Source organism: Centruroides sculpturatus, unplaced genomic scaffold, assembly GCF_000671375.1.
Source record: "Centruroides sculpturatus isolate CEXI.00-Female unplaced genomic scaffold, Cexi_2.0 scaffold550, whole genome shotgun sequence".
NCBI classification, from domain to species: Eukaryota; Metazoa; Arthropoda; class Arachnida; order Scorpiones; family Buthidae; genus Centruroides; species Centruroides sculpturatus.
The window spans coordinates 50,432-64,739 of NW_019384886.1; the positions used below are offsets into that span (position 1 = coordinate 50,432).

At 29.6% G+C, this 14,308-nt stretch overlaps 2 protein-coding genes across 4 annotated transcripts in view; one reads left to right on the plus strand and one right to left on the minus strand.

The window, feature by feature from the left end:
* LOC111631109 (GATA zinc finger domain-containing protein 14-like) overlaps positions 1-986 on the plus strand; it is a 50,801-nt gene extending 49,815 nt beyond the window's left edge. Inside the window, exons 13-14 of the mRNA XM_023375307.1 lie at positions 437-538; positions 611-986. Coding sequence (XP_023231075.1) covers positions 437-538; positions 611-703 — 195 coding nt within the window. The 3' untranslated portion in view covers positions 704-986. The remainder of the gene's footprint in view (positions 1-436; positions 539-610) is intronic.
* LOC111631119 overlaps positions 504-14,308 on the minus strand; it is a 27,420-nt gene continuing 13,615 nt past the window's right edge. The window contains exons 3-4 of one of the 3 annotated variants that reach the window (XM_023375317.1): positions 6,265-6,429; positions 504-678 (exon numbers count right to left, since the gene is read on the minus strand). In XM_023375317.1, the coding sequence (XP_023231085.1) occupies positions 6,405-6,429 (25 nt within the window). In that variant the 3' untranslated portion in view covers positions 504-678; positions 6,265-6,404. Of the gene's footprint in view, positions 679-4,181; positions 5,693-5,713; positions 5,827-6,264; positions 6,430-14,308 lie in introns of those variants that run through there. The other 2 variants (XR_002757645.1, XM_023375319.1) reach the window with 2 other exon arrangements.

Here is a 14,308-nt window from a genome sequence, read left to right on the forward strand (position 1 = left end):
ATGGTCTAACAAAATTGTTTGCCATGTTTGATGGCATCAAGATTCTCAAAAAAGACTAAATGAGTAAAAATGTATTTTAAACACTTATTACTGTCTAACTTTTTGTATGATTTCAGAAGGTTGTGCAGTTTCACAATTGTTTCCTACCTTATGATTTTTTGAAAATTGCTATACGCAAGTTTCCACTTCTCAAATTATTCATTAGTTATTAATTTTCTTATTTGAGGAGCTACAAATATATCTTCATTGAGTTTTAGCATTGTTTGGCTTCAAAAACTTTTTCTTAAATACATAATTATCAACAATTTGTTGTGATTTTACTATTATTGCCAAAAAATTATTATTTTTTAATAGAAATTCTTAAAATGATTACATAAATAAATTAACATTTAACTTATAACATGTTATCTTAATATTTAAAATTAATTTTTTTTAGGAAGGACGTACTCCTCTTCATTATGCAGCAGTCATACCAGATGAAGGATATTTATATAAAATCATAAAAGCTCAGGGAGCCGACGAAAACATCAAAGATAAAGTGATTATTATAAACATAATTAATTAAAATTTCATTAACTTATTAACTATAATATTTAAATATTTTTAACAGATGGGAATGACACCAAAGTATTATTTAGAAAATGGTGGACAACTCACTGTTCAAGACTTGTGGGATTCCTATAAAAGTGGAGAAGAACAGTAGTTAGTTAAAACTTTTGAAAGACAAACCAAAACTGAGCTTATACCAAATGATTACAAAAGATGAATGTGTCTTTATTTTTGAAACAATTAATTTATTTTTCTGTTGTTTCTTTAATTCTCTTTACTTAAAATATCTGATAATTGTTTCTATGTATAGTAAAAAGCAATAATATATAAATTTCAGCTATGCTTGAAATTCTGAGATGTAAATTTATAAAACAGTTTAAAACTACATAAACATTTTTACTGTTGTGATATTTAAATGTACGATAATGTGATTCAGCTGTTACAAATATAAAAATAAATAAACAAATAAATAAAGTTTTGAGTTAATTTTCTTTTCACATTAATTACAATATACAATTGCTAAGTTATGTATTGTCTTACATCAAGGGTTCCCAACAAAGTCAATAGAATTTTGAAAAGTGTCAAAAGGAAAATCAGATACTTATTGTAATTTTTTGAAAATTATAACCACAACCACATGGAAAATTCATTAACTGATTTAATAATTCATTTGATATATTACATAAAATCTTAGGAAATAAAAAAAATATTCTTTTCAATCAACCTCCTCAAAATTTTTGTTATGGGGTCAACGCAAGAAAAAGACACTATACACAGGGTTCCTACTCAAATTTTTGTTTTAATTTCCATGACTAGGAAAAGTTGACTCAGAGGAAGTCAGGAAAGACTTCCCCTGAACCAACTTTGTACAAATTCACTAACCCTCATGTCTTTTACAGTATGGCACACTGACAAAATAAAACAGTATTTGACTTATTATGCACATATGCATTGCTTCTCCAACGTTTTAATTAGTTATTTTTTTCTAACTAATAGTTATATAATTTTTTTATAGTTGCTGAATTATTAAAATTAAAAATAAAATGTATTATTAAAATTCTGTTATTAATCCACAACCATAAATCTACATGGCTTTGAAAAAAACTCAATTAATTTTTATTATTCATTAACAAATTCTATATGATCCATGTACAAAATTTTATCTCTTAATAAATTTCCTGCCCTTTATAAAATATTAATAAACTAGAAAAAAAAAATCAGAAATTGTTTTGTTACGCAATCAAAATTATTAAAATGATAAATAATACCATTTAAATTATTTATCATTTTTGTACTTTGTAAATTTTTGAAAAAATTTTGTGTAAGCTTGGGAGAAATTTTGAGTCCTGAAAATATTCTGCACCCCTTTTCATAAGTTGTATTGCACCACATTACTTCTTGCTGCCTGCAGACAGCTACACTTAGTCAAGCATATTGTCAGCAAAAAATCAACAAGGCAGCCAAAGAAGCAAATTCCCTGACTTTTCTACAATTTTTAACAAAATTCCTGACATTTCAGGTGTGTAGGAACCCTGCATACCATGTTTCCCCGAAAATAAGACAGTGTCTTATATTAATTTTTGCTCTGAAAAATGTACTAGGTCTTATTTTCAGAGAATGTCTTATTTTTCCAGGAAGAAGAATTCACATTTATTATTGAACAAAAAAATTCCCAAGTCGAACTTAGACGAGAGTGACATATATCCGGTGTGTCGAACTGTCGCCTTTTTATAGCGTCAACATCGGACTCGATGACCAATTAGTGCTTACTGAACCGTAGCACTATGCAAATGTCATGTGGCGTAATTCCCAGCCTACTAATTAGCCATCACCAGCTGTAACGTTATGCAAATCTGTGATTCTCAAGCCATAGTCTTATGCAAATCATGCCGTATGGCGTAATTGTCTGTTGACCAATCAGTGGCTGTACTTTCAAAAAGCCAACAGCCACTTTCAACCATCTGTCGCTGAACGTTATGACTAAAAAAAAACTTCGCTAGGTCTTACTTTCAGGGGGAGGTCTTATATTTCGCAATTCAGCAAAATCTGTGCTAGGTCTTATTTTCTGCGGATGTCTTATTTTCGGGGAAACACGGTACATCATAAAGGTTATTAGTATTTTAATTTAATATGAAAAGATAATGAACATTAAGAGTATTAGAATAAGACTGTAACATATACTTTCAATTACACTAACTTTTTATCTTCTCTAAATTATGATACAGTAGAATCTGCTTATTGTAATCACATTGAGACTAGTCTACACTGATAGCAATAGTCAAGTAAGTAAATAAGACTGCAGTTAATAGAAATTTTGATTTTACTGACACAAAAATTTGTTGTTTTAAACCTGTGTGTATTGTTTTAAAAGCAAGCTAGCCACACTAGATGAATTATTAGCTTGAGTGCTGGTTTTTGCAGTATCATTTTTTTATTTATTTACAGTAAAGTAGTTTAATGTTTTTCAAGTGTTGGTTAGGATTGTTAATGACTGTGTATTATGGAACATTTAGGTTGACAGCACAAAAATGCCTGTTTACTTATTAATGATGGTAATGATGGTAACTATGCTTATTATAATCAGAATTCAATTTTTATACTGTAATTTAATTTAAATATTTTTAAACTTGCTAACTCTGATAGTAGAATCTGCTTAATAGTATCTTTCATTTTATTATTGTATTTCATAAAATAAATAAAACTTACTTAATTTTGAAAAGATTGTTAATAGTCCAGCCTAAACCAAATTATCTGCTGATTACAGTATATAAACAGATAAACTTTAAAACTTTTACAATTAAATTTTTTTCTCTACAAAAATTTTGAATTATAAACTGAAAATTTATGAAAATTCATGTACATTTGCTATATAAACTTCTATACAACTAAAGTAATAGATATATCTAAATAAAGCAATTTTATATTACAATACATTAAATTTTACTACATTTAGTACAAAGAATAAACATAGTATAGTTGTAATGACTCAAAATTATTGAGTATTTTTAAGTGAGAGAGGTTGCTGCAGTTTTCTTCATGTTCATTCATGTTGGTTGTAATTTGCACCATAAAAGGTTAATAAAGATGTATATACAGAAAAAGAACCTGCCAAGAGCAGTTAGCTCTGTGCATTTCTACATTGTTATTGGTGTCTAATGCAGGATAGAACAAGGTAAAACACTACATATATTTTGATTTTCAAAGTGATTTATATCATAAATTGATAAACTATTTTTAAGATGTAATATGAATCATTTGAAAACACAATGGGCTGCTTTATGGATTGGTACTTTTACAAAGACTGTGAACATTTTGAAAGAGAAAATTCTAAGAGACAATAGATAAAGGCCTTCTAAGTAATAAGTTAGTCAAATTAGATAGTGTAATGGTAGAAGTAAAAGAGCTGAACTGCAGAATACTAGATGCCATGTTGGATATTTCCAGAAATAATAACTTTCACTTAATTTTCAGAAGTCCCTCAGTTTTCACCCTCTTTTGAAACACTAAAGACCATCCAGATATGCATCTCCACTCTGGGGTATATACTACCCCCATTATGGATCACAGAACCAACTGCAACTTAGAATATGCATTCTAAGTTGCAGTTGGTTCTGTGATCCGTGTTGGTTCTGTGGGTGCCAAAGGGTGACCATTAAACACCCACCTCAAAAAACATAAAACTTCCATCATTAAACTTGCTACCACAGCATTAGCTATGCCAGTGATCCTGACATTGAGATGCATTTCAACCAAGTGTTCCTCCTACATTGCACCTACCACAAGAAATGGCTTAAATATATAGAACAAAAATACCAAAATATTTAGAACAGTTATAAATTTACAAAGTCACGAGAAAAAATGTGGCTACCAACTTAAAGAGGTAGCCTCCTTCCCCACTGCATGGAAGTCACTCTATGACATTTAGTCTTCCTCTTCCCTTCCCTCTCTCTCTTACATCATCTTTTAGCACATGGAAGACAATCATCAATCCTTAGAAATTCTTTTTTTCAACGTGTTTTATTTTAACAGCTGCATTCAAACTCCAAAGGTCTTTTAGCTTGACAATGACTTTTTAACACAGGTGAAAACATTTGCTTTTGTAGAATTTTTTAGTTCCTGCTGGATATTGGTTTTATGTGTAGTGCTTGTAAGTGTATATATGAGTTATGTTTTCACATTTGAATAAATTTGAAGACGGAATCCCTGACTCTGGAGGAACAATTATTTATAGAAAGAAAATTTTATGAAAATAACCAAATACCATTGTTCAATGTGCATGGTGCAAAAACTTTGAACAAAAAATGCTCCAAGTGACATAGTTATTGCATGGTAAGTTGTTATATGTTAAAGTGGCATAGCAATTTGCACTAAGCATGTACCTGACAAAAGAATCATCATTTCCATTTGTTCCAGGTTGATGGCCAGATTTGAGTCCACTGGAAGTGTTTGGGAAGCAAAAAGTGGATTTTTTGCCCAACTGAAGCATTGGGCCAAAAATCCACTGTTGTGTCAAAAGAAAATAAAGAGCAAGTACAGTACATAAATTTTTTGAAGCACAACTTATACACATCCACAAGAAAGGCATTACAAAAGTTAAAGCTATGAAAACTTCCTTGAAACAATTAACAGCAGTGGGGCTACATCCATACAAGATACAGCTGTTCTAGTCACTCTCAGAAAGAAACAATGTACAGCAGTGATGAGTTTGCCAATTTAATGATTGATAATGTGGAAACTATATCAATGAGTGAACACCAGATGTGGTTTAGCAACAAAGTCCACTTCCAACTGATTGACTACATCAATAAACAGAACTGGCACCACTGGGTTATGGAAAATCCACATCTCAATGTCATCTCACCCTTGCATCCATAAAAGATCACAGTGTGGTGTGCCATTTCATCAAAGCAAATCATTGGTCCAATATTTGTAGAACTTTTATAACAATATTTGTATAATAGTCACTGAACAGAAATAACATGCATTGGTGGAACAAAACTTTGATCTGAAGCTCAATGTCACAACATGATTTGTTGGTATTGGTTCATGCAGCATAGAGCTCATCCCCATAGAACATCAGATGTCTTTTCATGATGAAAACAGTCCATACCTTAATCCATGTAACTATTTCCTCTGGGACTATCTGAAAGACAGTTTATCAAATGGTCCCAATACACTCAAGGATTTCAAATCAGCTATTACACATGAAATTCATGCACTAAATTCTGACATCCTCTATCACATACTGATGGAGTTTTGTACCCAAACTCTAAAACACTGTAACTGAAAAATTCTAAATAAATTGAATTAATTTTAGATTTTAATTTTAAATTATTATTGACAATGTCTTTATGGCTATAAAGTAGCCTCCCTCTTTTATAACAAAAGTAGCAACATAAAAATAAGTATAGAAAATACAACAAAAATTAACTGCATAAAATAAATTAATAATAAGAACTGTATGTATGTTTCTTATGTAGTCTTTTGAACTGATTATAATTCAAATGCAGGTAATTTTCTGATTAATTAATATTTAATTATTAAATTGCTATTAAACTAAACATAGGGGATAGAAACATTACTTACTTCTTTACCTAAATTGTAGAAATACTTAATTTCAAAAATATGAAATTATAACACAAATCTCTAGCAATATTTAGCTTATATTTAAACATAAAAAAATTATTATATTATTTAATTAAAAGATGTACTTACTTATTAAAATTCCCCCAACATAACCATATCCTATATAATTCTGAGATTTTGGTTTTAAAGAGATCTTTCTTTTCCAGTTTTTGTAGGCTTCTTCATTCTTCTCTTTTTCTAATTTTAATTGTTGTAGTTTATTTATTTCATTAATTTCCATTTGTTTTTTCTTTTCTATAAATTCAAGTTTTGTTTCAATTTAAGGAAATATAGTTAATTATTTTAATTAATTAAAATATAAGAAAATTTCTTAGAATGCAAACAGAAAATAAAATTAAGAAATAAAAACCAATTCTTAAAGAAAAACTCTTTGGAAATTAACATGAGCATGCTACACAATTTCTAATTTAACCTATAATTTAAAATAACATAAGTTTAGGCAGTTTATTTTAATACCTTCTTACACCAATATATGTTTCTGATATGTTCAATTAATATTTGCAATGGTGGGTTAAGACCTTTCGAAACCCTTAGGACCCTAAAGATTGAGAACCCTTGTACATAATTTTACATCATATACTAATGACATTTAATTGTAGCTATAGAATTATTTATAAATTATGATATACAATTGCAATGTTAAATTCATTGTTTTCCAATTTTGAGAGGGGAGCCCCTGGTCTCAGGGACTCCCAATCTGGTGGTTACTCCAGTACTGAAAATATCAGTCAAGTCATCTTAAAAATGCATAAACCTTTTCATATGATAAAAGTCAATTATATGCTTTATGGATATTTGTATTACAATATAGTCAAACCTCTAAATATCAGTCACTGATGGGAACATGAAAAATGGCTATTGTTTGAAGACTAATTTGTTTAGATTTTTGTTAAAAAATTCCTGATAAATAAAGCCACTATTTACAGGTGACCACTATTGAGAGGTAGCCATTATTGGTGATTTTGCTGTCTTAATTTGTACAATAATATATTCAGCAATTTTTGTCATAAGAAAATTTTGCATTTTTGTTTTTTGTTTATTTTGGTTTACCAATAAATTCTATTGGGCTTCCTTCTAAGAGTCAAATTATAAATTTTAAAAATTTAATAAATTTTAATAGCTATACAAATAGTTCTTAAATCTCATAACTCAACAAACATGTGACATAAAGGATATGTGTTTAAAAAAGTATTGGGAAATTTATAACTTTGAATTATTGTTTTAATATGCATTTCAGGTCTAGACCCCTCTTCAGCTGTCAACAATTCTTTAAAAAACTTGTCCTGAGTAAGGTCACAAAGAATATATATTTTTAGTTTAATATTAACATATATAGATATATATAATATCATACACTGAGTATATATAATATATAATATCATATGCTGAGTACTAAATATATGATAGGATATTTTTAAAAAACCAAAATGAATTTACCTGGGAGGGAGTTTGTTTTGGTTTTAATTTTTTGGTTTTTTAAAAATTTTATATCATATATTTAGTACTCAGCATATGATATTATATATGTCTTTTATTAGTTAATATTAAACTAAAAATATATTTTCCTTGTAACTTTACTCAGGACCAGTTTTTTTTTAAACATTAGAACCACCATTCACCTATTTAATCTCGTATAAAATTTTTAATTACTTAAGTAGAATTTTCAAATTTTATGAGTTTTCACAAAATTTTGGAAATTATCTAGCACAAAAGAATCAAGACTGGATAAACATTTTTCTTGGAAAAGCATATTTGTTTACCTAGAACCATTGGTATGGGTCATTTTTAACCCCTCAGTTTAATTTTGTTTAAAATACCTGGAAGAAAATAGTTATTTTTAATGCTAATTGCCTGAAAGGAACTATATTAGGTGTAATAATATACTTTTGAAGTGTTCATGCACTAAATATTTTTACAACAGTCATTAACAAAAATAGTTCAATACAGAACACAGTCATTTGAATGAAAAAAAACTGTCTTCCCAAAAACTGTTATCTGCAAAAGATGTTTTGAGATGTTTTCAGAATATTGAAGACAACCAATCTGATGTTAACAAAGATGATATGCAAGTAATATTTTGAATGATAAATTTGTTCCTGTCAGAGAATCAAATTCCAGTGAATGCAAAGTCTCTGATAGTGAAGATGATGTATCAGTAAAAAAAACCTCAAAAAGGAAGTTGTTCATTAGATAGATGTATTTTATTCTTTTTAGTTGATTATTATAAAGTAAAATGTTTCAATTGTAACTCAATAGGACTAGGTGATTAAGAAAGAAAAAATGCAGCTATTATAACTGCAACATCTTCACAATCTACCACATTAGCAAATGTCAGATCTTACATTGGCAAAGATGGAATGAAATGGACAATCAAGAAACCAGGCTGCATCTCAGGTAAACATTCTCTAAAAAATGTTATACATGAAACACCGGATCCTACTGGACATGCAAAAAGATATAAGACAGCATATCCAGTACCTGGTGACTACTCATAAATGGTAGGATCATAAAACAAATACAGAAATGTTCAGAAGAGGAAGCCCATTGTCAACTTGGAAATGAGAATTGGAAAATGTTATTACATGAAATAGATGTTTTTATTGTAATATTATATGCTCAAGTTTATTGAGCTAATGGATAATTTCTGGTCACAAACAACCACTCACTACACCGGGATGTAGTTAATCATGTATTCTGGACAGGGCCAGATTTAAGGCAATTGGAATGATTTGTACCAATTGGGCCCCGCGCTTGAAGGGGCCCCACAGCACATCAAAATTTATATATTTAAAAATAGTACATGTTACAAAAATAAATATCTAGGTATATTATTATTAAAAATATAACAACAAATTTTTTTCTTAAAAAGTTCGTGACAATCATGTCGATTGAGTCAAGAAGCAAGCCAGTTGGATTCCGATACTATTTTAGAAGATTTTACAGAACAAAAACTTCTGAACATATAAAACATCTCTGTATAAGTTTATATTCAATAAAATTCAGTTATATTCATTCATCAACATATTAGAAGATTTTTCATGGCAAAAATTTATGTAGTTATATTCATTTAAAAATGTAGAAATACTAAAACATATCTAATTATGTTTATCTATATATATAAAAATGAATGTATGTCTGTGTGTGTGTCCTATGTCCTTCATGCATTACCACACCGTTTATCCGATTGCCGTGAAACTTTGGGAAGTTGTTTAATATACTCTGGCGAAGGTTTGTGGCATAGTACGATTGCCATAAAACTTTGGAAAGTTTTTTTAATTTTTTAATACACTCCCGCGAAGTACATTTATCCTACGATAGATGGCGCGCGTTTACACGAGCATTCGCGCACAGTGTGTTAGATCGATTTCAAATTGTGAAGACCATTTCCCCCTTTCAAAAAATATCTCTATATATGAATTTGTTATTTACGATATTTGTAATAATTTTTGTTTAATCACTTTATTTCAACTTTTTTTATTGCTAATTATGTATTCGCTCGAACTTCTAAAACCTTAACTGTACCCCGAACAACAACCGAAGTTGTAGGAAGAAATTCGCGTATTTTACCAATCTAGGTATCCCCCCTTTTCCAAATTTTAATATCGACTCAAAATAATTTAAAAAGACAAATTACAATAAAACGGTTTATTATCCAACTATCAGAAATTTCACAACATGCCAAGGAAGAGAGGAAGGAGCAATTAAATAATGAAAATTATAAAGGATTTTAAAAAATATATAAAAATGAGGAATATCGCACTTCTGACAATCGCTGCGAGTGTGTGGGCTAAATTTGGAGAATCCGTGCTTCTCACATGGACAAGTGTATGTGGCCGGCTCACGCGTTGGAAAACCTTCCGATTTATTCGTGTACGCACCAGACGGAAAAACAAAAAATATCGTGTATCCACGAGCACTCCAATAAATAAATAGAATTGAAACAACACTTTGAAATATTTTCCCAATGAAAATGAATAATAATAATAATAAGTTTCAATAAAAATGATAAAATGAAAATTTAATTTTATCATTACGAGTTTGCTTGCATTTCGTTTCTTCTGAGATCGCAGCAATGCGCGACGGGTAAGCTAGTATTCAATAAAATGTAGTTGTTTATGTTGTTTTCGAAACTGTGTTTTGAGAATATATTTGACTTCGAACTCACATTTGAGTTATAAATAAACATTTGGCTTTATTTCCATCATTTTTAGTTGACAACTAAAAATGATGGAAATAAAGCCAAATGTTTATAAAGCCAAATGTATAACTCAAATGTCAACTAAAAACATCATTTTTAGTTGACAACTAAAAATGATGTTTTAGTTCAACTAAAAATGATGGAAATAAAGCCAAGTGTTTATTTATAACTCAAATGTGAGTTCGAAGTCCAAAATGTAGTTGTATTTATATTTGGTACAGGTTTTTTAATATAGAAATTTGTCTACCTTATGGTTCATGATTTTTGATTTTTATAATTGGATTTTGGATTTCGTTTTAAATAAATATTTAAAATCTATGTTTCAATATGTAAATTAACTGTTAATTAATTTTGTTATTTAAAGTTTGAGGGCCCTGCAAAAAAATTCAATCGGGCCTCGCACCTATTGCATCTGGCCTTGATTCTGAACCAATTAAGGTGTGTAGATGATGAAAACAAACAAAAACGAACGTTTTTGAACGCCTTCCAAGTCCTTCATCAGGTTTTTTAACAATTCCTCGATGGATCTTTGTTTGGAATAAAATTTGAACAAGTGTTCAAATATAAGTTTGAACTCTTGTTCAAACTTATATTTGGACTCTTATATTATACATGGAAAAATTATTAAAAACGACAATGATGAAAGAAACAAGATGATGACAAAAAGATGAGATGACGAAAACAACGAATATACGGTGTATAGATATATAATTGATGAATACAAACAAAAACATTCATTTTTGTTTGTTTTCATCAATTATATATCTACACACCATAATTGGTTCAGAATACATGATTGTAGTTACAAATTTGGGTCCTTCTTTTTTTGCAGAAACTGTTTCAAAATTGATTTTGTAAAATTACACAATTTTTACAATTTGATCATAAGTCCATTCAATCTGAAAAACTTCAGAATAATAAATTTGAACTGATGTCACCAGTGTGGAACCCATTTATTCAAAACTGTATACAATGTTAGGTACCAGGAGATTTTGTAACCATTGATAAACAGCTGTTTCCATCAAAAGCATGATGCCACTTCACACAGTATATTGCTAACAAGCCAGACAAATTTGGTATCAAATTTTGGGCTGCTGCTGACATAAGTTCAAAATGCATGATAAATTCAAAGCCTTATCTTGGAAAAGATAAAACTTGTGTTCCTGGAGAATCATTAGAAGAATATATTGTCTGTGAATTATCAGGGTCATTTCTTGGGAAAGGAAGGAATATCTCTACAACAGATAATTTCTTCACATCTCTACAGGTAGCAAAAAAACTGCAAATGAAAAGAACAAGTTTAGTATATACAGTGAATATAAATAACAAGAAAATTTCTGTCAAAGTAAGAAGAAAGGAAGAACTCTACAGTAAAAAAATTTTGAAAATAAATGAAGCAACGCTAAGTTTATCAAGGCAAAAAAATAAAATATTTTGATTCTCAGTACAATGCACCCTACTATAATGATTGGAACAGATGTAAAAATCTTCCAGAAACAGTTGAATGCTACAACAACACATGGAGTTGATATTTTAGATCAGATGCTAAAGCATACGCAGTTCATGTGTTTTATAATATGCTGGATTTAGCAGCTATAGACACATAAAGAAACAACAGGAAAAAGAATAAGAAGTAGAGATTTTCTTTTAGGTCTTGCAACAGAGTTTACACAAGCTTACATATGATAAAGGAGAGAATGTCAGCTTGCACCTCAATCATTTGATTACAACAAATGTAATCCAAAATGCTCAAAAAAGAAAACACTGTCAGGTGAACAGATGTAAGGGTAAAAATAAAACATTTGATTCATGCAACAAGTGTAGAAAGATGGAATGTGGAAAATGTTATGAAAAATAACCAAAACTGTTATATGCAAAAAATTTGTAAACTAAAAGTAAGCCTTTTCAGTTATTTTTGTAATGTTTTATTACTAAAATTAAACTATGTTCTTATTAAATAAATGTTTACTGGTAAAAATAAAAAATATAAAATTTTTTGACATTTTCAATCACTTCTTATACAACATTATAATGATGAGTCAAAACTGACCCATGCAGTGATTCTAATAGTAAAAAAATATTGGTGGTTCTAGTGTTAAAGAATTGCCAACAGCTGAAGAAGGATTTACACCTGAAATGCACACTAAAACAACAATTCAGAGTGATTGGTTTTGCCATGTTCTTTTAAAAACATATCCTGTATGATAAGTTCTACATTTGTCAGGTTGTGAGATTTAAGAACTACAATTGAATAGGACAAGAAGCTTTGAACACATCAAACAAATTTTAATAAGATTAATTTTTATAAGATTTAAATTTTATAAAAAATGCTACATTGAAGATCACACACTTCTAAAGATAAAAATACTTCTTAAAAGTACTAAATTAAAAATTGAAAAAGTGTATTTGATTCTTACCACAATATCTAAAAGAATTTATCAGTAAATTTAAGAAATCACATTTTTTGCTTTTTCATTTTTTTTACTAATTAACTGTATTAATTAAATTAAGTTTTATATGTCACTTTCTAAACCATAGGCATATTTATTGTCCACCTGTTCTATTTCTAATGTAAGTTCAAAGGCATCATCATCATCATCTATTATTTTTATCCATTATATGTTATTTGTACAAAGCTACAAAGGCCATATTAAATTACACAGATCAACAGTGGTTTTGGTGCCCAGTTATTTTGAGCTGATTTCATATGAATTTGATGTCCTGAATTCAAATATGGCATTAGTTTTTGCCTAGGAGCTCTAATTTTTAAGATATACCATTTTACCGAAATACACGTTTCAATATCTTAAGTTAAATCCATGGATCAAGTAAAAAAAACTAAACACAGAATTTTTATTATTATATTATGCAAATATTATTATATACAAAGATAGAAGAAAAAGTCATCAATAAAAGTAAACAGTTACACATTGAGGAAGCTTCTTTTCCGTGACTTTTGTGAATGTATTTTGGAGCAATCCCTTTTTAAACTTTAGCAGTAATCTGCCATCATATGCATATCCCATCTTCCTTGGTAGCGGTCCTCCATAGTTTTAATATCCTGGTGAAATCTTTCACCTTGTTCTTCACTGGTGTCTCCTAAATTTTCAGGAAAACGATCTAAGTGACTGCGTAAATAGTGCACCTTAATACTCATATTACACCCAAGAGATTTGAAACTGTTAAGCATCTCATTTACCAGTTCAACATAATTTTCAGCTTTGCATTTGCCTAGAAAATTTCTGACAACTGCAACAAATGTAGTCCAGACTTTTCGCTCAGCTTCATTCATCAAATTTACGAAGGTAAGATCATTAATGAGTTGTCTTATTTGTGGGCCATCAAATATTCCTGCTTTAATTTTTTCTATACTTAACTGAGGCATTTTTTCCCCTATATATGCAAAGCATGATACCTTCTTATCAAGAGCCTTTACAAACTGCTTTATAAGGCCTAGCTTGATGTGCAGTGGAGGAAAGATGATTTTCTCTCGTTCAACTAAGGGGTCGTAAATGACATTTTTTTCTCGAACGTCCATGTTTTCTCTCTTAGGCCACTCTTTTCTAACCAAGTGGTGTGTTTTGTCTCTGCTATCCCAGAGGCACAAGAAGCAAGGATATTTGGTGTAGCCAATTTGCTGTCCAAAGAGAAAGTTTACCATTTTTAAGTCTACACAAATTACCCATTGATGTTCACGATACTTTGTCTTCTCCAAGACCAGAGCTATGGTGTTATATTCTTCTTTCGTTTTCATTGAGTGAGCAATTGGTATTGAACCATATTTGTTCCCATTGTGTAGAAGGACACATTTCAAACTTCGTTTTGAGCTGTCAATAAATAGGCGCCAATCATCTGAAAAATATTCAAGAAGGCCCATTTTTTCCAAGAGTCCTCTAATTTCGTGACAAAACACAA